The sequence below is a fragment of the Hypanus sabinus genome, chromosome 9, assembly GCF_030144855.1.
Source record: "Hypanus sabinus isolate sHypSab1 chromosome 9, sHypSab1.hap1, whole genome shotgun sequence".
Taxonomy (NCBI): Eukaryota; Metazoa; Chordata; class Chondrichthyes; order Myliobatiformes; family Dasyatidae; genus Hypanus; species Hypanus sabinus.
In genome coordinates, this window is record NC_082714.1 from 91,280,640 (window position 1) to 91,308,349 (window position 27,710).

General features: G+C 41.8%; 1 protein-coding gene across 5 annotated transcripts in view; it reads right to left on the reverse strand.

The window, feature by feature from the left end:
• The window catches only part of cgnb (cingulin b), a 163,757-nt gene that overhangs the window by 59,218 nt on the left and 76,829 nt on the right, over positions 1-27,710 (reverse strand). For all 5 annotated transcript variants that reach the window (XM_059980176.1, XM_059980178.1, XM_059980179.1 and 2 more), the window contains 6 exons: positions 26,517-26,586; positions 22,839-22,940; positions 17,291-17,439; positions 12,263-12,401; positions 7,356-7,568; positions 380-528 (listed from right to left, as the gene is read on the reverse strand). In XM_059980176.1, coding sequence (XP_059836159.1) covers positions 380-528; positions 7,356-7,568; positions 12,263-12,401; positions 17,291-17,439; positions 22,839-22,940; positions 26,517-26,586 — 822 coding nt within the window. The remainder of the gene's footprint in view (positions 1-379; positions 529-7,355; positions 7,569-12,262; positions 12,402-17,290; positions 17,440-22,838; positions 22,941-26,516; positions 26,587-27,710) is intronic.

A 27,710-nucleotide genomic window follows, 5' to 3' on the forward strand; every position in this document is an offset into this window, starting at 1 on the left:
GACACCCTTGGGATTGAACACGTGATCTGAAGTGTGATTTGTTTGACAATAGACTCTCAGCATTTTACTGGAGGAGTGGAAACGTTGGAGTGTGCACCACAAATTCTTAAGTGGCACTGGATTTAATATATTCTCATTCAAAAGGAGAGGCGCTGCACATGTCAGTTGTCACTTTGTAGACTGTAGCCCTGCAGGCAGCAGTACTGCAAGTGCACAGTCAGGTACTTAAAACTGCAGTGAAGTCCACCATCACTGCCCTTTCTGACAGCAAGTTCATCTGGATGCAAAGGCAAAACGAGCTCAATTTTCATTTAAAGTTAATTTTAAACCCATGACTTGGACCAAATCAAACGTGAAACCTTCTCAATGCTAAACCTACTCTTGCTTGCTGCTGCGCAACTCCTCCCGGTTTTTCTGGAACATCTCTTTCCAATGGCTACTCTCTTCCGTGCTTTCCTGGAGCTGCATTTGCAGGTTCCTCATTGTTGAGTTGATCTTCTGCCTCTCCAATTCCACACTCTGTTGACTCTTGTTTTTCGGAAGGGTGGGGGGGTGTGGGGGGAGGAAGAGAAAAAATATTTAATCATTTCCCTAGTTATACCTATTTATTACATTATTCAATGTATTATTTATTTGCGTGTCACCTACCTGGCTGCATCATTGTGCAGTATGGAAGCTGCAAGGCATTGGATTGTAAGATCCTATAGAAGGTAGTAAAAACTGCCAAGAGGATCAGAGTCTCCCATCCCATTTATGACATTTACCAGGAGTGTTGTACATGAAAAATCTGAAGCACAACATCTGTCCCACAATCTCTACGACCCACTATCATCAGGAGGGAGGTACGGGAGCATCAGGACTAGGACTGCCAGACCGGCTAACTGCTTCTTCCCCCAGACTGTGAGACTAATGAATACCTTGCCACTGTCGTCACTAGGACAGCAAGCTACTTACTGTTTACCTGTGCAGCACATTTCACATGCATTTTGAATTATATTTTAGTAACTAATTGGTGGTAATACTTCCTTTTACGTGCTGTGAGATAAATGATTTGTGGATGCACTGTGGCCCAAAGGAACATTGTTTCATTTGGCTGTATATACAGTATGTACAGGTTGAGCTTTCACTAGAACTACTGAGTTCTGATGCAATCCTTAATCTTCAGCACATATAAATTAATGCAAAGACCTGATAGCCATTGCCTTTTATGTCAGTCTCTAATGTTGTGCCCATTTTCCATAAAGACATTTCCAGTTGGGTGCCAGCCTGTGTATCATAGAACCATAGAACATTACAGCACAGAGACAGGCGTTTTGGCCCTTTAAGACGTACAAAAAAGCTGGATGAACTCAGCAGGTTGGGCAGCATCCATTGAAAGAAGCAGTCAACGTTTCGGGTCGAGACCCTTCGTCAGGACTAAAGAAGGAGGGGGCAGGGGCCCTATAAAGAAGGTGGGGGGAGGGTGGAAAACCAATCAGAGGAAAGATCAAGGGGTGGGGGAGGGGAAGCAGGGAGGGGATAGGCAGGAGAGATGAAGGAGGAATCTAAGGGGAAAGCACTATGGGTAGTAGGAGAAGGCAGAGTCATGAGAGGTGACAGGCAGCTAGAAGAGGAGACAGAGTGAAGATGGGATGGGGGAAGGGAGAGGGAGGGAATTACCGGAAATTCCACCTTCACTCTGTCTCCTCTTCTAGCTACCTATCCTCTCCCTGCTTCCCCTCCCCCATCCCTTGATCTCTCCTTTGATTGGTTTTCCACCCTCCCCCCACCTTCTTTATAGGGCCTCTGCCCCCTCCTTCTTTAGTCCTGACGAAGGGTCTCGACCCAAAACGTTGACTGCTTCTTTCAACGGATGCTGCCCAACCTGCTGAGTTCATCCAGCTTGTTTGTACATCTTGATTTGACCACAGCATCTGCAGTGTACTTTGTGCTTCCTTTTGGCCCTTCTTGGTTCTGCCAAACCATTTTTCTGTCTAGTCCCACTGACCTACACCTGGGCTATATCCCTCCACACCTCTCATCCATGTACCTGCCCAAGTTTTTCTTAAATGTTAAAAGTGAGTCCGCATTTACCACTTCATCTGGCAGCTCATTCCACACTCCCACCACTGTGTGTGTGAAGGAGCCCCCTCTAATGTTCCCATTAAACTTTTCCCCCTTCAACCTTAACCCATGTCCTCTGGTTCTTTTTTCTCCCCTCACCTCAGTAGAAAAAGCCTGCTTGCATTCACTCTATCTATACCCATCATAATTTTATACACCTCTATCAAATCTCCCCTCATTCTTCTACGCTCCAGGGAATAAAGTCCTCACCTATTCAACTTTTTTCTGTAACTCAGTTTGTCAAGTCCCGGCAACATCCTTTTAAACCTTCTCTGCACTCTTTCAACCTTATTAATATCCTTCCTGTAATTCGGTGACCAAAACTGCACACAATCCCAACTTCCAAATGAGTGTACACCACATTTTTCAACTGATGGCCAAAGGTTTTAAGATTTACATAGATTTACATTGTTCATTTTGCTCATAGCCATGGCATCACATCTCACCACTATATCATTCAAATCCATTATCATATCCATCTATTTCTTCTGCCGTCACATACTTAGCAAAGTCCATATTCCCTATCACTCAGCAGAAGGAAGTTTCCCTTGAATTCCATGTGATTAAGAGTGACTTTCTTACATTAATGATATTTTTGCACTGTACTTTAGAACATGAGACTGTAACAAACCAGTTTACCAATTTCACCTACTTGAAACAAGAATTGCCCAGTATTCAAATCCCAAAAGCTAACACTCCAGCAAAGTTTAGAGTGTGTGTAGTGCTGACCAAAACATGCGCTTGGAAGTGGAGGTTAAATTAAGGAGCACACCTACTTGTTTTAATGGATTTTTAGGATATCACGTCACTGCTCAAGTACAAAAGCCTCCCCAAAGCCTTGGTTAACTAGGAGCTCAAATTACTCATGCACATCTCTGCAGCTGGTGAGAATCAACAGAAAATACCAAAAAAAATACCAACACTTACATCATAATAATGCAGAGTTGAATACTGAATTTTCCAATTTCCAATTTTTCCAATCCACATGCTGTATTTCTCTCCCACACACAGTCACCCTCCACCCCTTCCCAGCCCTGTTACCCAATCTGGATCTATTTGCGCAGCATTCTCTTTCCCATCAACCAACTTTTGTGAACTCATCTCCCCATCTGGTTTCACCCATCACCTAACTATCCTCTACCCTCCACCGCCCCCCCCCCCCCCCAAAGCCCTCCGTTGGTTAGGGTTCACCATGGATTTTGCGTCACAGCTTTCTAAATGATACGCAAGCCATGGCAGTACAAAATGAAGAGCAAGCCGATACCCATGCAGCAGGCTCCCACTCCACGCAGCTGATGATTCCAAAGGAGATCAGCAGAGACGAACGATTGATACAGTTTGGCACCAGATGCATCGCAGGAGTTCCCAGGCAGCATTGAACCCCAGCTCTGGAGTTTTCCTCTGGGTTTACTTGAGAATGCTACCTCATGAATATAGCCCCAAGGCAACAGAGGTCCAGCATCAGTTTTCCTTCTCCTAAATGAGCTGCCAACCACTGCTGACAAGCCTCATTTGCCCAAAGCAATTGGTTTTAAGATGCCAGTAACCTGCTTTTGCCCCTTCTACTATCAGAAGAGACTGTTCGGCTGAGCTTAGTAGCTAAGCTACACGTGAAGGCCAGTAGGTGGACTTGGTTGTCAAAGGCTATTGGAGATGCACGCCATTGAGAGCACTTAATAGATAGTTGGAGCGTATTCCTGCTCGCTCTGTCGGCTATAACAACCTAAAGGACACCTCCACCCCCACTGTATTGGTATTTCCTGGAAATCCGTCCTCCTCCCTCTTATCCTGGTGCAGGTTCTCAACTGAAACATCAACTTGCACCTTCTGTCTCCACAGACGCTGCTTGACTTACTGAGTTCTTTCAGTGTTCTGTTTTTTGTTCCAGCTTCTAGCATCTGCAGTCTCTTGTGCCATCAGCCAGGGTGGAGTAATTAATTGAAAAAAAAAGACAATGCTGGAAGCATAACATAAAAACAGAAAATGCTGGAAGCACTCAGCAGGCTAGACAGCATCTGCAGAAAGAGAAACAGAGTCAAAGTTTAAGGTTAATGCTGCTTGACCACTGTAATTGCCTGAGTCACTTCACAGGAGCTGGGGGGTGGATTTCAAGGACAGTCAGAATGCAAACAATTATGTATATTGCAAGGAAAACAACAGTGCACAAGGATCTTACAATTTTAGGTTGAATGCCTTTTCGGTGAATTGGTACCCGATTCTCTAGAAGCCACTGCATGTCAGCAGGGAACAGATTGAATGAAGTCATCCACAGCACTGAACTCTCAAGAACTGGAGTGCTCAATAGACCAATAAGACAGCTTTTCATTCTTTTCCCTCGCTGCAATCTGAGCGAATTAGGAGCCAGACGTTGGCACTGTTAGTCAGTACTTCGTTTTTTCCATGCAACCTGTGTGGTCCCCGTCTATCTACTCTACTTTCCAGACAGTATTCACATAACACAATCAAAGCACTGTTTGCCCGTGAAGACAACTCCATTCATTAACAAATAAACTTCAGTCTGTGCTAAACTGTTCTGTTGGAAGACTCTCTTATTAACAAATAGGAGGCATTTGACCATGAACACAGTACTGCTCACCCAAATCCATCTGTCTGCAATGCCTGAGTAGGGTTTTATTCCCTGGAGTGTAGGTGCATGAGGGAAGATTTGACAGAAGCATCGAATATTATGAAGGGTATAGATAGGGGACAGAAATGGAAAAAAGCTGCAGAAAGTTGCAACCAGCTCCATCATGGGCACCGGCTTCCCGAGCATAGAGGACATCTTCAAAACTCGATACCTCAAAGGCGGCATCCATCATGAAGGACCCCATCACTCATTACCATCATCCATGAGGAAACACACATGTTTCAGGAACAGCTTCTTTCCCTCTGCCATCAGATTTCTTAATTGGACAATGAACACATGCACACTACCTCACTATTTTTTTCATAATTGCTCACCTTTTTGCACTATTTAATCTTTATGTACATATTTTCTACTGTGACTTGTGTTGTCTTAAATTTATTGCACTGTACTGATGTCACAAAACAATTTTCACAACATACTGTACGTTTGTCAGTGATATTAAACCTGCTTCTAATTCTGATTTAGGATAAATGAAAGCCGGCTTTTTCCACTGAGGCTTGGTAAGACTAGAACTAGAGGTCATGGGTTAAGTGTGAAAGGTGAAAGATTTAAGGGGAACCTCTTCACTTTGAGGGTGGTGAGAGTGTGGAATGAGCTGTCAGCAGGTTTGACTACAACATTTAAGAAGTTTGGATAAGTAAATAGATGGAAGGGATATGGAGGGCTATGGTCCAGGTGCGGGGACAATAGACAACAGGTGCAGAAGTAGACCATTCGACCCTTCGAGCCTGCACTGCCATTTTGAGATCATGGCTGATCATCTACTATCAATACCCGATTCCTGCCTTGCCCCCATATCCCTTGATTCCCCTATCCATAAGATACCTATCTAGCTCCTTCTTGAAAGTATCCAGAGAAATGGCCTCCACCGCCTTCCAAGGCAGTGCATTCCAGACCCCCACAACTCTCTGGGAGAAGAAGTTTTTCCTTAACTCTGTCCTAAATGACCGACCCCTTATTCTCAAACCATGCCCTCTGGTACTGGGCTCTCCCAGCATCTGGAACATATTTCCTGCCTCTATCTTGTCCAATCCCTTAATAATCTTATATGTTGCAATCAGATCCCCTCTCAATCTCCTTAGTTCCTGCGTGTACAAGCCTAGTCTCTCTAACCTCTCTGCGTAAGACAGTCCTGACATCCCAGGAATTAACCTTGTGAATCTACGCTGCACTTCCTCTACAGCCAGGATGTCCTTCCTTAACCCTGGAGACCAAAAATGTACACAATACTCCAGGTGTGGTCTCACCAGGGCCCTGTACAAATGCAAGAGGATTTCCTTGTTCTTGTACTCAATTCCCTTTGTAATAAAGGCCAACATTCCATTAGCCTTCTTCACTGCCTGCGGCACATGCTCATTCACTATCAGTGGTTGATGAACAAGGACTCCTAGATCTCTTTGTATTTCTCCCTTACCTAACTTTACACCATTCAGATAATAATCTACCTTCCTGTTCTTACTCCCAAAGTGGATAACCTCACGCTTATTCACATTAAACATCATCTGCCAAGTATCTGCCCACTCACTCAGCCTATCCAAGTCACCCTGAATTCTCCTAACATCCTCATCACATGTCACACTGCCACCCTGCTTAGTATCATCAGCAAACTTGCTGAAGTTATTCTCAATGCCTTCATCTAAATCGTTGACGTAAATCGTAAATAGCTGTGGTCCCAATACTGAGCCCTGTGGCATTCCGAGAAACACCCATTCACCGTTACCCTTTGCTTTCTATCTGCCAACCAGTTTTCTATCCATGTCAATGTCTTCCCCCCAATGCCATGAGCTTTGATTTTACCCACCAATCTCCTATGTGGCACCTTATCAAATGCCTTCTGAAAATGCTGTCTGGACTAGGCAGTACAGACAGTTGGGACAAAGGGTCTGTGTATGTGCTGTACTGCTCTATGACTAAGTGATGTAACTAACGTGGTGTTGGATTAATGAGGTCTGTTCTAAATTAATTGCAGAAAGATGGTCCCATAGTTCCACTTGGTCTGAGAGGCCAATAATTTTATAAATTTCAGCACTGTTGCAAAAACCAATGGAATGGGACCACATGAATTATGCTTCAAACATTTCACTGCATAAAAAGCCTCTATTATCAAAGGTTCCCAGCACCCGGGCAAGCACCACACCACTAGGTTCAACAGCTACTTTCCTTCAACCAGTCAGTTCATGAAATAACCTGCATAACCCAATCGCTACAATTTAGCAACACGATGGACACTGACTACTTTGCACTAAAACAGACTGTTTTTATTTTGTATCAATTGTTTTCTTGGAAAAAAGTATAATTTTATGTTTAATTTAGTTTTTCTTATGAATTCTGTTTATATGATGCTGTGTGCCTGTGATACTGTTGTTGCAAGCTTTTCATTGCACCAGTGCATATGACAAACTTGATTTAACTTTAACAAACTTTTCAACAATATATAAGCTGCATAATACCCTCCAAAATCTTCATGAGAGAGGAAGGAGACCGAGTGGTTGTACACAACAAATAAAGCAAAACAAGATCTAATTATAGTCGAACTTTATAAAATCAGGATACAAATTCTTTAGGGAAAGGGAAAGCAGTTTAAAAGGAAATAATTCCCACTCACCTGAGACACCTCATCAATGTTTTTCCTCAACTGTTCCATATCCTTCTGATACTGGGTTGTAAGCTCTTCCATTGCTTTATCATGACTGCTCACTTCCTCCTTCAGAACCCCCTTCAGGGCAGTCAACTCCCTTTCTTTCTGCCTTAAGATGTCTTCCACTGTCTGTTTTGCAGTGGCAACCATATCCAGCTCCTCTTTCGTTCTCGCCAACTCCTGTCAGAAGAAAATTATACGGAGAGGTCATCCTTGTGCCTGTGCTTATGTCTTTATGAAAGAAGTATGAATTAGCCCCACCATCTTCTGATTTAACAACAGGAAGGGTCATCCTTTCAAGATACAAGATACACAAGCAAGTATTTGCAAGTTATGACATAATCTGCTTCAGATATTATTTAAGACAGTGCATTCCATACCATGCTTGATGAGCTAAAACATTATGAACTTCACTCATGTCTTTGTCAATTATCTTAAATACAAGTGCCTTGGTTACTGACCCTGCTGGTTCTCTCCATCTGCTCTATTTCCTCAGTAACTCTCTCACTCACTCTCATAGTAAATTTACATATTTATATATTTCACAGACAGCCAGAGACTTTTTCTCAGTGTGGAAATCGCTAATTCAATAGCGTAATTTTTAAGGAGATTAGAGGAAAGTATAGGGAGGATTTTAGGAGGTAGGATTTCTGAGTCAGTGGTCGGTACATGGAGTGCTCTGCCAGGGGTGGTAAAGGCAGAAATATTAGGGGCATTTAAGAAATTCTTAAGATTGGCACATGGATGAACGAAAGCTGGAGGGCTACTTGGGGATGGGGGGGGGGGGGGGGAGGATTAGATTGATATTCAGAGCAAGTTAAAAGGCCCGAACAACATCATGGGCTGAAGAACCTGTACTGATCTATGTTCTATGTTTTATACTATTTTGTAACTCATGGTAACTTTTGTGTATTGCACTGTACTGTATCCATGAAACAACAAATTTCATGACATATGTGAATGATAATAAACCTGATTCTGATTGAATAGCTTGGGGTGGTTGCAACTCAGAAATAACATGGAGAGCTGTACAAGGAAGCAAATAGAGGGCTCTGAAACTTTGAAGACATAGAGAAAGGAAAGGTGAAGACAAGAAGAAATTTCAACACAGAACAGTAAAAAGTGGGAGAACTAGCAGTTAGATGGATTCATATGAGAATGCAATCTTGGAAGCAAAGCTGTGTAAGACTGCCAGGGATATGGAGGCTTTGTTTTTTGAGGAAGCCCTGACTGCACTTTGGAAGCCTATTAAAAGTTCAAGGTCTAAAGTAAATTTATTATCAAAGTACATCTATGTCATCTTATGCTACCCTGAGATTCATTTTCTTGTGAGTAATCATGGTAAATATAAAGAAACACAATGGGATTAACAAAAAAAAACACTACACACAAGGCCGACAGCCAATGTGCAAAAGACAACTACAAATACAAGGAGGGGAAAAAAGAAAACAATAGTAATAAATAAAGAAATAATAAGCAATAAAAGGAAGAATGTGATTATGAAAAGTACATAAGTTGTGTAAACAGTTCATTATGACTAAATGCTGATAACTGGTAATTAGTTTGTTATTGTCACATTGGCACAGATTTTCACACATCAACACATTGAGATAGTAGAGAGGGAAGAGCACGAATATAGAATATGGAATATAGTGTTACAGTTAGAGAAAGTGCAGTGCAGGCATCCAATAAGATGCAGAAGGTAGCGCTCTTAACAATATTTTCCAATACTTTACTGATGACAGAGGGGAAACACATCAGGTGGAAATTAATACAATTTTCCCTCACATAATCAGATTGATGCCAGATGTGTAATAAAATACAAAGGACTATTGCCAGAATGCTCAGTCCCTTAACTTTTCATGTGTCAAGTGCATACAGCCATTTCTTGATATCACAGCTCTGTGACAGTAGTGATATTAGAAAAAAACTTGACATGGAGCATCCACACTGTACCTCGGCTAAACATGATTATTGGAGTCTGCTGCTAATCCTTCACACTTCACAATCTCCAGGACCAACTACATCTGCAAATTTGGAAACTATGATGTGTGCCCAATTATAGTTTGTGTGTCAGTCAAACCATAAATGATAGTCTCTGTGAACATACAAGAACAAGAAAATATGAGTAGGCCACCTGATCCCCAAGGCCTGCTCTGTCAATCCTGATCTGCCCTAGGGCTCAACTCTTCTTACCTATCCATTTTGAAATACAGCATGGAGTAGGCTCTTCCAGCCACACTACCCTAGCAATCCCCAACAAACCCTGATTAGATCCTAAACTAATCACAGGACAATTCATAATGACCTGGTACGACTTTGGACTGCAAGAACAAACTGGCACACATATTCCATGGGGAAGGTATACAAAGACAGTGCCAGAATTGAACTCCAAAATCCAAGACCTTAAGCAGTAACAGTATTGCGCTAACTGCTACACTACCGTGGCGCCCAGCTTGTATGCAAGTTTCCCAAATCTTTCAAAAAAATCTGTCTAAGGTACTACAACTCTCCTGAACAAAGTTTTCCAGAGATTCTTCACCCTATCCTTTTGATACAAATCCTTCCGCTCAAAATTTCAAAAGCAGTAATAAAAATGACAACCATGGGTCCTGGTAATGGAAGCACAGACAGCTCCGTCCTTACAGCCGTTTGAGTTATGCATCCTTCACAAATCTATTTTTATACAGCCAAAATAAAATGGAATGTGAAAGAAAAATTTTAAATTTCTGGTCACTCAAAAAAGTGGACCAATAAGATCTGGAAATTACATCACATCGATTTTATTGGCAGCTACAACCCAGACATGTCTTTGTCATGGCCACTCCAGAGTGCAATGCTACCATACTCTTCATCTGTGAAGTATTTTCTCAGATGATGTAGTGTGAGAAAGCCTGTTGCTTGTAATAATCCCTCAGTCTTCACTCCACTTCCACTAATTTACTGGACCTTAACCCGTTACCCGTTGTCACCATCATTCTTTCATCAAACCTGATCCTCAAATTCCATCTCTTTCCCTGATATCTCCACTTCCTAAAGCCTTTCTTACTCCACAAGTCTTGCTCATTAGTGAAAATGCCTTTCAGATAAGACTACAGCAGCACTGCACACTTAAGATGTCGATTCTTGCGACATTAGGAACAGATTCTTCCCCTCTGCCACCAGAGGTCTGAATGCTATGAACGCTGCCTCACTATTTGTCATACCTACAATATATTGCTACCACAAAAAAACAAATTACAGGGCACACCTCAGATGGATTCTGATTCAGACTGGAGAGGGAGCGGCAAAGGTCAACCCAATTGACATGATGTCATATCAAAACTTTATTGCCTCACAGTAGTGAGTTATTAAAAATAAAACTTGACAAAATGTATTATTTCTTTTCCATAAGCATCGTCCATTCCCATCCTTACCTTAATATCTAATGTTGGCCTTAGGTGGGTCAATTTGTCTTGACCAATGAAATGGCTCAACACCACAGGAATATATCCTGTAGGGGGAATGAATCACCATTTATAACATGGGATTCAATAGGAAAAAGGGGTTCCAATTACAGAAAAAAAACCACAATACAGATGGCTTTATAGGGTCGCGATCCTTTGCATTCCTAGAAATCACTTAACATCTCTGCATTAATGCCATCTACAGATACAACAATTCCTTTCAATTAGAGCTAGCTTTAGTCTGATTGAATAAGAATACATTAATGGGCTTCCCACAACCTAACCAAAAACCACAACTTAAAACCCAGAGTTAAACTATAAAAACACCAGTAATGAGAATGGCAATCAAAAGTTATTAACTCTCTTTCCCAGGAGGCAACAGTTGAATAATCAGATACTAAATCTGGTCTTATTCTCATTGCTACCATCTAGCAGGAGGCATAGAAGCCTGTATACACACACTCAATGTTTCAGGATTCTGAATGGACAATGAACCCATGTACACTAGAACCAGAATCAGAATCAGACATAAATCGCCAAGTACCTACACATACAAGGAATTTACTTCCGGCAGATGTTGTCTCTCTGCTCATAACAATAATAATGATAAATATAAATGAAAATATAGATTATACATACAAGTAGTGCAATCCAAGTAATAGTTAGCCGACAGTTAACCGGCAGTTAACTGTTCAGCAAAGTGACCACAGTAGGGAAAAAACTTCTCCAGTGCCTATTAGTCTTAGTCTGGAGGGATCTGAAGCGCCTACCAGACGGAAGCAGTTCAAACAGTCCGTGCGCAGGATGGAAGGAATCCTTTATGATGTTCCCCACCCTCTTCTTCAACCTGGAAGAGTACGGGTCCACAATAGAAGGCAGGGAGGCTCCAATGATGCGCTCGGCAGTCCTCACTGTGCGCTGTAGTCTGGTTCTATCTTGCTTGGTGGCGGCTCCAAACTACACAGTGATGGAGGTGCACAGGACAGACTCAATGACTACCTCACTATTTTAAGGTCCAGTATACTTATTATAATTTATTCTTTTTATAAAGCATTACAATGTACTGCTGCTGCAAAACAAATTTTATGACATATGATGACCTATTCTTATTCTAGTCTATATTGTAGAAAAGGCTTTTTATATTTCCTACTTTTCTTATGTTATTTCACTTGTTTTACCACCACCCACCCCCACTCTATTTCCTTAATAGGGCCCTCAATGGCAATTAGTTAATAGCACATTCTGATACTGTTGATCAAGTTGATCCAACTAAATGATTAAGGATCCTTATCTGACTAAATAAAGTGGGATAAGAGAGGGAAAAACATTCTGGTTCATTAATTTCAGGAGGGGAAATGCAAAGATGAAATTTGTGTGATTTTTGAATGAGTTCATTTGAATGAGTATTCAAAATGAAAAGTCACATACCTGTAAAGTTTCTTGGTCACCACCATTTCCTACCGATTTCCTTACTGTCCTCAGTTCTTTCTGCAACAGTGACATTTCTTCCTGCAAATCTTTCATTTCAGCTTCCAACGTATCCTTCTCCATCTTCACCTTCTTCAAACTAAGGAGAGAGTGAAGAAATAAATTGCAAGGTGAAGTACCCATGTCCAGTCTTGGGCTTAAAAATCTTGAAAGGTGCTGAATGTTTGATTGGGGGAACAATGGCTATATTATCTCAAAAGGAGATGTAGATTAAAGATTTGTCACGTGTGCATCAAAACATACAGTGAAATATGTCAGTTTGTGTCAAATAAAGTCACGAGGATTGTGCTGGGGGCAGCCTGCAAACATCACCACGTTGGTGTCTGCGACCAACATATCATATCCGCAGCTTACTATACCTAACCTGTACATCCATGGAACGTGGGAGGAATCAAACCCCTTTCTTACAACTGGTGCTGTAAAGTGTTGTGAATAACTGCTATGCTACCATGCTACCCACCTTAATAAGATATTAGAAGAGATCATCAGAAAAACAACAAATCACCATAACCTGTGGCAGTCAGAAAAGGAGAACTATACCCATACTTAGGATAAAGGTTTGATAATGGTGAAAACAGTGATAAGATTTAAGTTGCAAACCCAGGGAAAATTTTAACTTCTGAACCATTTAGTAATGGGATGTGAATCTAGATCTGATAACAGAAGGAGGGATCAGAATTCTAAAACCTTAGTTCAGGCTTGAAGAAGAATAATTGAACAGCTGATCCCAGACAAGCCAGAGCTAATGAAAACAATTCAAGACCAATTAATGTCACTTTTTCTGCTACTGAAGTTCTGAGAAAGGGGTTTAATCAAAAGGACATGTTCTTGTAGACTATTTTGTTTACAAGAATGCAAGGAGTTTGTACGTTCTCCCGACGACTGGGTGGATTTCCTCTGAGTGCTCTGGTTTCCTCTCACATTCCAAAGTCATGCGGCTGACAATGTTAAGTGGTCATGGGTGTAATTGGGCAGTGTGGGCTCACTGGGCTGAAAGAGTCTGTTACCGTGCTGTAACTCTAAATAAAATATAAATAAATGGAGTCACAGACACACAACAATAAACTTCCGAACAACACCAAATTAAAATCAGGAAACTACATAAATAAATGGGATAGTGAAAGCCAGCAGGGACAGAAAAGCTTTAGAGGGGAAAATATATTTGAAAAATGAGGAGCAAAGAGTAGGAAAAATAAATTCTGCAAGTCAAAAAAAAGTTATTTTTTTTATTAGAGAGTTGGGGTTAGGGTATCCACGGGCTTAAGTATAACACTTAGATGTCATTTAGGCAAGTTTATGTATAGAAAAGGTTTGGAGGGATATGGGCCAAAGACAAGAAAATGGGACAATGTCAGAGAGGCAACTTGGTCAGCATGCACAAGATGGACCAAAGGGCCTGCTTATGTGGTGTGAAACTCTGACTTTAAATGTATAACAATGTGAAAAGCAGCTGTCTTCAAAACTTCTATTTGTTTTTGATAAGATCTCAAATAACCAGTGACTATAGCAACTACCATAATGAATGATTGCAGCAGAGGTAAGTAATTATACAGAGTCTGGCACGTCAGCATTCGGCCAGATAAGCAAGTTGGGTCTCAGTGACAGCTGTAACTACAGACATCTCTTGCTTGTGAGCCATGTGCAAGAACCCTTTCAAACCCTCTCTACAATCTGATTCTCTTTGATGTTAAACACATTAAATTGAGTGGCCATTAAAGTTCAAGCATGTTTACATAAGATTGGGTTATATACATAGCAGTTATTTCACACCCAACCTCACTCCCATCCCTGTCCCACTCTAGCATAGGATAAACTCCTGAGTTCTGATGAAGAGTCTTTGAGCTTTAATATTAATTGTTTCTTTTCCACAGATGCTGCCTGATCCACAGTTTCAAAAGTTTAAAGTAAATTACGCAAGTACATAAATGTCATTGAAAACTGCATCAAAGAACAGCCCCTTTGGCCCATCTAGTCTGTGCCAAACGATTTAAACTGTCTAGACCCACTGACCTGCACCATAGTTCTCCATACCCGTACCATCCATGTACCTATCCAAACTTCCCTTAAAATGCATCGACCACTTGCGCTGGCAGCTCATTCCACACTCTCACCATTCTCTGAGTGAAAAAGTTTCCCTTCATGTTTCCCTTAAACATTTCATCTTTCACCTTTAACCCTTGACTAAATCTAGTTGTAGTCTCACCCAACCTCAGTGGAAAAAGCCTGTTTGTATTTACTCTCTCGCTACACCTCAATTTTGAACACCTTTATTAAATCTCCCTTCAATTTACTACATTCTAAGGAATATAGTCTTAACCTATTCAACCTTTCCTTATAACTTAAGTCCTCCAGATCTGGCAAAATCCTTGTAAATTTTCTGTGTACTCTTTCAACCAGGTAGGTGACCGAAACTGCACACAATACTTCAAATTTAGCCTCAGAAATGTCTTATACCTGCCATACACTATTATTTTCCACCTTAACCAGAGCCTCAATTTGTCTTGAAAACCGCTTCTAAATCTGTTTTCCTTGAAAATTTCACTTCTGAAGGCTTCCCACTTACCAAGTACTCCTTTGCCAGAAAACAGCCTGTCCCAATCTACACTTGCCAGATCCTTTCTGATATCAAAAATAGCCTTTCTCCAATTTAGAACCTCAAACTGAGGACGAGACGTATCCATTTCCGGAATCACCTTAAAACTAATGGCATTATGATCACTACATGCAAAGTGTTCCTCTACACATACTTCTGCTAACTGCCTTATTCCGATAGGAGATCAAATGAGTTCAGATTCAGGAACCCACTGATGTGGTTGAAGGTGAGGATTGGCTAAGATTAAATGTTGCAAGATGGCGGCGCGACACAGCGCGCAGCGGCCACTTTGGAATGAATATCTGTAATCTGTCATGTAGGATGCTGTGAACAATCCTGTTTTGATGGAGATGGACGTGAGAAGCACGGAGGAAGATCTGGTGAAACTTTTGAAATGCCTGTTTCGCTACCGCTGCTACTGTGCGATCGGAAAAATCTCCGGGAGGAAGGCCCCGAATCCTCGGCTTTGCCTGTTGCTTGGCGACCGGTGCCGTGGTCGAAGCACTCAGCAGAGATGGTGCTCGGTGTCGGAGGGCTGGTCGGAGGCTTGAAGTTTTCAAACGGACTTGGAGTTGGCTGTGGTCGGGGCTCCCAGGGTGCTGTATCGGCAAGCTGCGGCGCTGGACGATCATGGCAGGAAGAGTTTTTCTTCCTTCTACCGTCTGCGTGAGATGATGGGCAGTCGGGACTTTGAGACTCTCTTTTAAACCGTGCCATGGACTTCTCTTTATCAGATTACAGTATTGCTTTGTACTGTTGAAACTATGTGTTATAATTATATGGTCTTTGTCAGTTAGTCTTTTACCAATTATGGTATTGTCTGCACTGTTGAAACTATACGTAATCTATGTGGTTTTGTGTAGGTCTTGTAGCTTTAGGTTTGTCTGATGGGTTTGTAGTTCCTTTCCGGGGAACGTGCTAAGATGGTAGTGTGATATCGATATGCAGCAGCCTCTCCGGACTCGGATTGGGGACTGCCAAACGTTATGTGGATTTTCTTGTGTGGTCTGTTTTGTGCTTTTTCGCGATATCATTCCGGAGAACGTTGTCTCATTTTTTAACTGCATTGTATTTGTGGTTTATAAAAGACAATAAACTGAATCTGAAATATTGCACACTTAGGACATATATACTGATTAAGGAATTAATCCCGAACACATCTGACAAACTCTATACAATCTAGTCTTTTTACAATATGGGGGTCCCAGTTAATATACAGAAAGTTAAAATCACTTATCACAACCTTGTGTTTCTTGCAACAGTCTGTGATCTTTCTAACAATTTGTTCCTCTAAATCTCAAGGACTATTGTGTGGTCTCTAATATAGCCCTATTAACATGGTCATACCTTTCTTATTCTTCAGTTCCACCATAAAGCCTCACTAGACAAGTTCTGTGTCCTGACTGAGCACTGCAGTGACATTTTCACTGACTAGCAATACCATATCACATCTAGAACAATGGAACCCCGGAATATTGAGCTGCCTGTCCTGCGCTTCCTGCAACCAAGTCTCACTAATGGCTACATCATAATTTGATGACCCCAGCTAATCTGCCTTTCCTACAATACTTCTTGCATTGAAATATATGCAACTCAGATCATTAGTCGCATCATGCTTAACCCTTTTGATTCCTGACTTTGTCCGAGGTCTTAACAATATCTGTCTCCACAACCATTCTACTATCTGTTCTGGCATTCTGATTCCCATCCCCCTCCAAATTTAGGTTAAACTCTGTTGGGGGTGGGGGGGGGGTCAGTGGGGATAAGCTTTCACTACCTATTAAATGCTCCCAATGGCGTGCATCTCAAATAGCTTCTGACAACCAAGTCCAGCTCCTAGCCTCTACTTGTGTATTAGCTACTAAACCCAGCAGAACCATTTCTACTGACATAAGAATGAGCTAAGCTGGGTTACTGGGTGCCTTAAAACAGTCACTTTGTGCAGATGGGGCTCATCAGCTGTGGCAGCTCATCTAAGAGGAAAACTCTGATCTTAAACCTCCACTGCCTTGCAGCTATACCCACTCATAGGGAAGGCTTAGGGGTAAATCCCAAGGAAATATCCAGAGCAGGAATCTCTAAAACAGTCCTACATTGAGTGCAAACCTGACTGGCAACTCCGGCAACGCCACTAGTGCCAAACTGTATTGATTTCGTTGTTCCTTTGGGTTAATCAGCTCCATGGATAGAGGGAGCCTGCCACATGGACAACAACCTGCTCTCCATATCCTATTGCCCTGGACATTGTATCAACTGATCGTAGACAGCTAGGGTGCAACATCCATGAATGACCACAACCAATGGAGGCCTCAAACATGCTTAAGGACGCAAGAGAAGAAGTGGGGAGTGAAACAGATTAATTTTCATGCTCTTACTCTTCGATGTTATTCTGGAGTTCTTTTCTGTTCTTTTGATAGAGTGAGTGTAACTGAGTCCTCTCCTCTATATTCTCCTCCAGCTGGAGTCGTAGATCCTGCAGCTCCAACTTGTTTTGGTCTTTCTCTGTTCTCAGCTGCTGACATTTCTGGAGAATTGCAGGGGAAGAGGGGAAGGTGGTGAGGCAGAAAAATTAAGAGTTCAGCACTTTTAGCAAATAGTCTAATCAGAGGAATAAATACATAGAACTAATGACTGATCTGTGTTGAGTAGATGTAGACAAGACCTTCTGCTGTTTCCTCCCTTTTTTGTGTTATACTGACCTTGGAAGCTTGGTAGAGAGATGTCTTCTCTTGTCAGCACTGCAACTACTTGTGAAATATACAGTGGGTTTAATCCCACAATGAGACACACAGACTGAGTGTTCAAAATCCAGAGCCCAGTGGAAGCACTTCTGCTGCACACTGCATATAACAGAATACTACTGCCCTCTGTAGATACTTGAAGTTGGTCCATTAGTTCAGATTCAGGAACCCACTGATGTGGCTGAAGGTGAGGATTGGCTAAGAAACCCACAGTATACAGAAGGCCAGATGTAGTGGCAATACCATTCAGCAAGGAGTGAAGATATTTGATAAATTCCCATTAATCAAGCCTTAGATTCAAAGTTTCATTTTCTCTGTGATTTAAGTAGATAACCTCTACACCTTACACTTCTTGAATGAAATTAGCTCTGTTTTATTGGGACGTACACCCTTTATTTAAATATTTTTTTGTGGAGGTAAAGTAACTTTGCTGTACAATAGACTTGCTGGCTGCAAGCCATACATCCTGCCCCAAGTGTTACTCACTGCCTTGACAAGCGTTTTCATTAAGTACAATAAAGATAAATTCATTGGTTTGAACATCTTTTCTGTATGCAAAAATAAACAGGCTTTTGGTTCAGCTTTGCAGGCTGCAATCCTCTAAAAGAGGATTATAACGTAGGGCATATCACACCTACAGCCCCAGTACAAACATGAAGGAGAGCTGTACTGTCAGAGGTACCAGCTTTTGAATAAAATATGCAGCCTGCTCAGCTGAAATGCATCCTGGCACAATTTTGGAGTTACCATTAGTGCCTGGGCAATATTTGTCCCTCAATCCAATTTGTGGGAGGAAATATCCATAAATGGCTACTTAATTTCCTATCTACCATAAAGCCCTTAGGTATACACCCTATGGTTGGGCAAGTTGCACAAAAGGAAACAAGCCCTTTTATAAAATCCGCAGTCACCTCATTCTTCTGCTGCTATTCTGTAGTTTGCCACTAGGTGATGCAACAGAGACACCTCATGCTGCTTCCATGTTGTCCAATGAAAAGTAATGTTTATTGTCAAAAGTACAATTCCACATACACACAGGTGCAATGAAAAACTTACAGCAGCATCACAGGCGCAAAGGATAGAAATAGAACAAGGAAAACAAATTAAACAAATTATACACATTTCTTACAAGATGGAAAACAATTGGAAGAAAAAATGCAGTCCATTTTAGTGGAAAGAATTGAAATGATTTTAGTGTTGCTAAATAGTAGTTTTGCTGGTTGGTTTTAGAACCGAATGAACCTGGTGGTGGTGGTGGTGAGATTTCAGGCTTCTGTACCAATAGGGTAATAGGCTAACACACTCGGCAAAAGGGATGGAATGCAAAGCTATCAACAATGCACTGCAGTAATTCTTCCTTAAAAGAAAACATTCCTGGAATGCCCAGGAATGTCTGATTTAATCATCTTCCTCTAGCATTGGGAATCATTTATTCTTCAATAAACAAAATATAAAAAGGTACAGCATAGTACAGGTCCTTCAGCTCGCAATGATGTTCAGAGCCTTTGTTATGAGTGATGCTCAGACCTGATGGAAATGGGGTGCAGAGTTAACCATTCCCAATCCCCCCTCCTGAGAACTACGAACTATTGCTGTTGCTATGCTGCTACTGAGAGAGAGAGATAACGCCCAGGCAAGAACATCTGCTACAGATAAGAGGGAGAGAGAGACTGTTGATTTATTGTATTTTGACTCTTCCTGGATAATTTACCTTTCACTACAAGGACTTTATTTTGCTCGTTAACATTCCTCAGGAGACAGCAGGAGTGGCCTGACTTGATGGACACAGTCATCCAGAGTTGATGGATAGCTGAGACCCCATGAGTAGGGATAAAAGACAGGTCTGGAGAAACACCCTTCAGACACACCAGTGGACACTGACTGAGTGTTGGGAACCCACAGATAGGTGGGGGCTTCGGAGACTGAATCAGGAGATCGGTCAGTAAAGCTCACAGTGTTACGGCAGGGCCGGTGGGGACTTGTGTGTCCGTCCACTCATGCCAGAGTGATGAGTCCACCACAGAAGAACGGTCTAGCTGAAGGACAGAGGGGTCAAAATTGAATGGCCACAACGACATGACGGGCTAAAGAAAGCCACAGAAGGTTTGCCTGCTGCAGCTGCCCAATCTCTTGCTCTCTCTCTCTCCAACGATTACAACACAACATCCATAACTACCTCAGCACGTATGAACTGAACTTTATACTTTTCTATGATAATTCATTTACCCCTAGACATCAATAGAGCTTGTTTATTATTGCTTATTATTATTCCTACACTTTTAGGTTTATTATTGCTAACCTGTTTTATATGTATATTTGCATTTTTGATATTGTATTGTGTAGTTTACTAATAAACATCTTTAGTTTTGGTACCACCAGACTCCAACGGATACATCTGTCTTTGCTGGTCTGACACCCAGTTACGGGGTACGTAACACCTTCAACCTACTCTAAGATTGATCTAAACCTTCCCTCCTATATAACCCTCCGTTTTTCTATCATCCATGTACTCAAATATCCCTAATGTATCTGCCTCCACTGCCACCCTGGCAGGGTGTTCTACACATCCACAACTCTCTGCGTAAAAAAAACTACTTGACATCCTCCCCTATGCTTTCCTCCCATCATCTTAAAATTATGTACCCTGGTATTAGCCATCTCTGCCCTAGAAAAATGTCTCTGGCTATCTAAACAGACAATGGCTCATCCTGTTAACCTCTATCAAGTAGCCTTTCATCTTCTAAAGAGAAAAGCCCTAGCTTGCTCAACCCATCTTCACAACAAAACTCATACACCAATTTAACAACCCAATCTACAGTCAGACAAGAGCAAAATGCAAACCAACATTGGGCAGAGGTGGCTGGTTGTCCTTTAAAAGCACATTAGTTCTCAAAATTTCTCAAGAGACAGAAGATTACCAGGTTTAGCAAATTCAGCAGCAGATCTTGCAGAGATGGGTTTAAAACTCCCATGTACAGGTTATAGGTTTGGTAGCACTGTGCATGGAATACAGTGCAGAAAATGGCAGGAGGAGAACAATGTCTGGGTTGGCACGACAGTGTACTGGTTAGCACAACACTTTACAGTACAAGTGACCTAGGATCAATTCCTGCTGCTGCCTGTAAGAAGTTTGTACGTTCTCCCCGTGACCATGTGGGTTTCCTCTGGGTGCTCTGCTTTCCTCTCACATTCCAAAGACATAAGGGTTGATAGGTTAATTGGTCATTGAAAATTGTCCTGTGAGTAGCCTAGGGTTAAATTGGGGTTTGCTGGGCCAGAAGAGTCTCTTCTGTGCTGTATCTGAAATAAATCTGTTAAAAAAAAATGGCAAAGGTTGCTTGAAAGTCAATGCATCACAGGAAAAATAGCCTTGTGTGTATTGTTATTTATCCACTCGAAACTACTCTCACTACCAGTAACAGACCAAACTCTCCTATACCTCTTAGTGTTACAATTTTTCTATATTTTAAAGTGCAGAATCTGTATTTGTACTTTCATGTACTCCCCCCATGCGTATGAGTTCAAATTAAATATTACGTGGTATGCTTATTGCCTCATTGAAACCTCAAAATAAGCACATACCCACACATAGAAATTTCCCCCATTAATAAATCACCACAGCATATAATAGGATTTATATTGTAGTATAAATTATAATAGTATTTAATATAATTACTATAGTCCTGTTGAAGGGTCCCTGCTCAAACCATCAGTAGTTTACTCATTTCCATAGATGCTGCCTGACCTGCTGAGTACCTCCAGCATTTTGTGCATGTTGCTCTGGTTTTCCAGCATCCACAGAATCTCTGGTGTTCATAATAACATGGCTTTTGGTGTCTCTTAGGGCTAATGATGCTTTCCTCAAACGTGCCTGCTAATGCCGGAAGAACTCATTATATTACAAACATGTTATTGACTGCACTGCTATGCCAGGAATCTAAAATGATACCCTCCCCATCCCACTGTTGTTCCAAGAACCGCCCAGAAGAATAGAAGAGATAAGGTAATCTGATTAACCTAAGGCAACAGCTGCTTAGAGAACAATCAGCACTGAGATATGGGGCAGCTAAACAAAGGGCTTCTATTATGCTCAGTTAGAGGTGCTAAAAGAGAACAGGCGATTCAGGCAACATGCGAAACAGCCACTGATAGTAACCAGTACTGGTCTATATTCATCACGCTGACCAGGATCCAGCTGAGCCCAGTTACAAGTAAAAAGCAACACTCTCTCCCAGCACCAGTCCTCACAGATAATTTTTTAACATTCCCTCTGCATGAAATTACTGGTTCAGTGTAGCTGGAATTCCAGCAGTGGGCAGGACTTCCTGTCAGGTTCCAAACACAGAAGGATGTAGACTGAAGACTTCTGGAATTTTTTTTAAAAAAGTAGGGTGGGGTATTTACTTGTGACGACTGCTCAGAGATCAGGAACAAGAGCATAGTACAAATCAGAACTCTGCAGGGTAACACTAAGTGGATGCCAGTGTAGGATAATTGAGATAACACAGGACTCTTGTAGCACAAGACCATAAGAATGGGAGCAGAATTACGCCATTTGGCCCTTAGAGTCTGCTCCACCATTCCATCATGGCTGATTTATCCCTTTCAACCTGTGGTGAACTGTGTGCCTGTCTGGACACGCCCCTGCTGACTGCTCCTGTGGCTCCTCCCACAGGCCCCTGTATAAAGGCGATCTGAGGCCTGACGCTCGGCCTCAGTCTCCAGGACATAGTATGATAGACACTCACTCCAGGTTCCTTCTTCCAGTCAATAAAAGCCGATATCTCGCCTTACGTCTCAGTGTGAGTTATTGATGGTGCATCACAACCCCCATTCTCCTGCCTTCTCCCCGCAACCTTTGACGCCCTGACTAATCAGCAACCCATCAACCTCTATTAAATATACCCAATGACATAGTCTCCACTGCCACCTGGGGCAATAAATTCCACAGATTCACCACCCTCTGGCTAACTAAATTCCTCTTCATCTCTCTCCTTGTATTCTGAGGCTGTGACCTCTGGTCCTAGATGTCCCACTGTAGGAAACATTATTTCCACATTCACTCTATCTAAGATTTTCAATATTCAATAGGTTTCAGTGAGTCTCTTCCCCCCACCCCTTTTAAATACACAATGCCCAATGAAAACTCAAATCACATAATTGTGAAGTACAGAGTGCTTACCGTTAATTCTTCTTCAAAATTTTGCTGCAATTCTATGACCTTTTTCTCTAAATCATTCTTCCGAGTAGCAACACCCCCAAGATCAGGTGATAATTCTGCATACTGAATGTGGGGGGGGGGCGAGAAACAAGAAAATTAGGTGAAGATCTACACTGTAATCTATCAAAGCTGTATCATGGTGGTGTTATATGCTTTGAGTCTCAACTTGACAACACTACAGCACTGTCACCTGTGTAGAAGAAAATAAGGAAGTAAGATTTTTAGCAAGAGGGTGATGAATCTGTGGAATTCATTGTTACAAGTAGCTGTGGAAGTCAATTCATTGGGTATATTTATGGTGGAGGATGATAGGTTCTTGATTAGACAGGGTATGGAAGGAAGACAGGAAAATGGGGCTGAGAAAGAAAATAAAATCAGTCATGATGGAATGCTGGAGCAAGTTTAAAAGGCCTAATTTTGCTCCCATGTTTTATGGGCTCATACTTAATGGAGTGAAAGATAGAGCAATAGTCCACAAGCCTGTTCAAATTCAGCCATGCAACAGGTAGACAGTCCTTTGGCCAAGCAATCAGGCACACTGATCGAATACTATCTTGCCCACATTCCCATCAACCGCTTGAAAAATACACCACCCACTTAAGACAACAGCAAGCCAGTAATCTAGGCACTAAGACATCCATGTGGTCACAGGAAAATGTGTGAAATATCAGTAACTGGGGTCCGATATCAGGCAGCAGCTCTAACCATCAGCTGCACCATTACATTTCTCCTATAATTCTCAATTTCAATGAAAATTAGATATTACATACTCAGAATTAATGTATTTATTTTACAGTGTGCAATCATGTGCAGAGCTACAAGTTGGAGATATTGTAGAAAAATGAGAAACAAATGAGTTTCATTCTTTTTGAGATCCAAAGGAAAATCATGAAATATATTAAGGATATAGACAAGAAAAGTTTACAAGTAAATCAGACCCACTGAAATCAACAGCTGAAAAGTAAATTTAAACATAAATCCAAGGACACACACTTAAATTCACATAAAGCTTTCTGTGGCCTTAACACAAACAAGAGGAAAATCTGCAGGTACTAGAAATTCAAGCAACATACGCAAAGTGTTGGAGGAACTCATCAGGCCAGGCAGCATCTATGGAAAAAAGTACAATCAATGTTTCAGGCCAAAACCCTTTGGCAAGACTGGAGAAAAAAGCTGAGGAGTAGATTTTAAAGGTGGGGAAGGAAGAGAGAACCAGCAGATGATAGGTGAAACCTGGAGTGGGGAGGGATGAAGTAAAAAGCTGGGAGATGAGATGAGAGAGGGAAAAGGGGATGGGAAATGGAAAATTGGTGAGGGATTTGGGGGGGCATTAGCACAAGTTTGAGAAATTGATGTTCATGCTATCAGGTTGGAGACTACACCTCATTCCACCTTACTACTTGTAAAACCGCCATCCCCTTTTCTCAATTCCTCCATCTCTGCCGCATCTGCTCTCAGGATGAGGTGTTTCATTCTAGAATGAAGGAGATGTCCTCCTTTTTCTAAAGGGGCTTCCCTTCTTCCACCATCAACACTAAGCTCAACAGCATCTCCTCCATTTCACACACATCCGCTCTCACCTCATCCTCCCACCACCCTACCAGCCCCAGCATATAACTCTCTGAAACTTCTGCCACCTCCAATGGGATCCCGCCACCAAGCACATCTTTCCCTCCTCTGCCCCCAACCCCCATTTTCTGCTTTCCACAGGGATTGCTCCCTATGCAACTTGTTTGTCCATTCATCCTTCCCCACTGATTTCCCCTCTGACACTTGTCCTTGCAAGCAAAACATGTGCTATGCCTGCCCCTACACACCTCCTCCTGCACTACCATCCAGGGCCCTAAGCAGTCCTTCCAGGTGAGACAACACTTCACCTGTGAGTTTCTTGGGTCATTTACCATGTTGAGTGCTCCCAGTGTGGCCTTCTGCATATCGGTGAGCCCCGACTAAGAATGGGAGACTGCCTTACCAAGCATTTATGCTCTATCCACCAGAATAAGTGGGATCTCCCAGTGGCCATCCATTTTAATTCCACTTCCCATTCCCATATGTCCATCTGTGGCCTCCTCCAGTGTTGTGATGAACACCTTGTAATTCCATTTAGATAACCTCAAACTTCCAGTATTGCCCCCAAACCTCAGCCACTTCTCCATTTCCCATCCCCTTTTCCCTCTCTCACCTTATCTTACCAATCAATTTCCTAGCTCTTTACTTCATCCCTCCCACCTCCAGATTTCACCTATCATCTGGTGGTTTACTCTCTCTCCTCCCCCCACCTTTTAAATCTACTCCTCAGCCTCCCCCCCCACAATTCTGCTGAAGGGTTTCAGCCCAAAACCTCGACTCTACTCTTTTTCCTATCAATGCTGCCTGGCCTGCTGAGTTCCTCCAGCATTTTGTGTGTTGTGGTATTAACACTCTTGACAGGCTTCCAAGTACAGTTCACTGCTGCAGAATGGGAACTGGAGTACACAGTTTGCATGGAACTATGTGGCAATAAACAGCTTGGAGACGTCCACTGAGAATTAAATAATAGCAAGACACCATGATAGCTTTCCTGCTTTGAAGCAAAGTAGTGCACTGAAGAGGCTGAAGAGGAGACCTACTAGGATACAGCCTGGAGTAGAGAGCATTTCTTAAGTAGAAAGGTTGAGAGAGCCAGGGTTTTTCTTTTTGGAGAGGAGGAGGATGAGAAGCAACTTGATAGAGGTGTACAAGATGACGTGAGGAATAGATCGAGTGGTCAGTTGGAGACTTCTGTCCAGGGCTGAAAGAGGTGTGCATGTTTGTGTGCATGGGCATGTGCATGGGCGTGTGTGCGGAATGCCCTGCCAGGGGTAGTAGGAGAGATAGATACATTAGGAACATATAAGAGACTCTTAGACAGGCACCTAGATGATAGAAAAATGGTGGGTTATGTAGGAGGGAAGGGCTAGATTTATCTTAGGAGGGCCCCATCCACCATGGGTAAAGCAAATCTACACAGTATTGTCAGATGAAAGCAGCATCCATCATCAAGGACCACTCACTCTTCTTGCTGCTGTGATCAGGAAGGTGGTACAAGAGTCTCAGGACTCACACCACCAGGTTCAGGAAAGTTTATTACCCCTCAGCCATCAGGGGTTAACTTCACTTGCCTCATCACTGAACTATTCACACAACCCACGGACCCACTTCAATGACTCTTCATCTCATGTTTTCAATATTTATTGCTTAAATATTTATTTACTTATTATTTTTCTTTTGAATTTGCACAGTTTGTTGCCTTTTCCACACTGGTTGTCCTCCATGTTTGGTGCAGTCTTTCATTGAATTGGTTATTGGATTTATTGAGTATGCTCACAAGAAGACAATCTCAGCGTTGCATATGGCAACATTATGTACTTTGATAATAAATTTACTTTGAACTTTGAAAAGCCCACATCATAATGGGCTAAAGGGCCTGTATTGTGGTGTAAAGATATATATTCTATGAAATTTCTTACATATTTTTGAAAGAACAAATGCATCATAGTTGTACATCTTTATTATGTCGAAGCTATCTCATTGAGAGATATCATTAGGGCTGACATTCAATATTATAAAATTAACTGTAATTCAAGAAAAAATTAGAGACTAAATGAGTACCATCCTTACTTTGGTGCCTTGGAGTTTGTCAAATACAAGGTTTGCTTTCTTCTTCAGGAAATTGTCACTCTCAATGCTCCTAGGAATGAACATCACAGTGTTAGGAAAAGTAATTTAAAAACAGGTAATGTGACTAAAAAAAAACTTAACTTGAATGGAGAAGGGATGTGTACAAGATTTTCAATTTTTCCATATTATGGGAAGATATTAAAGACAAAGATTAAAGATTTAAAGATTAGCTTTATTTGTCACATGTACATCGAAACATACAGTGAAATGCATTATTTGTGTCAAAACAAGTAAGTGAGAATTCTGCTGGGGCCAACATAACATGCTCACAACTTACTAGGAACATGGGAGAAAACAAGGGCATCGGGTGGAAACCCACATGGTGATTGTACAAACTTCTTACAGACACTGGTATATTGTGTACTTGCATCCCCACATTCCTGTGTGCACTGTCACTAGATCAGAGAATTAACATCTAGCAAAAATTTAGAACTCATGGGTCAGTGCAAAGGAAGTTCAATCAAGCACAATCCTAATGCTCGACCCCACTAAGATGTGAGCTGAGGCTTCAGCTGGGAAATTAGACTTGGCTACTGCCTAGACCATGAGAAGTTAAAATGAACACAATGCATTACTTGAAAGACATGAGATGATGTGTTAAGTGGGAAGTACAGATGTTGGCAGCTACGAAGAGCAAAATGTGTCTGGTTGTGATGCCTTTGGTCTCCAGTAGTCTTGTCAAGTTTAGTGGTCAACATTCAACTTTGTGATTGGTTGCAAACCAGCTGTTCACTGCCATAGAACTAATATTTGGACAGTTTCTGTAACTGGGGGCTGACTACTGCACTGGGTACAGAGATGAAATTTAGACTCACTCGAGAAGAAATGGGCAAGGATAGGTTTGCCATGAATGATGAAATCGTTGAGGCTCAGAACGTTATAAGGAGATGAAGGGAAAATGAAGTCAGAACATTTACCTTACATGGAATTATACATGCACCAAGTCAGATCACACCCTTGAAACGAGCCCATTTTTCAGCTGTAAGTTAAGTCTCCTTCCACGATCCCTCTCAACTTTTCTTTCATGGGTTCATCCAACTTCCCCATAAAAATACCCATACTATTAATTCCAATCACTCTCCACATGAGTGAGTTTGAAACAGATGTCCTTTTTCCTAAATTTTCCTATTGACT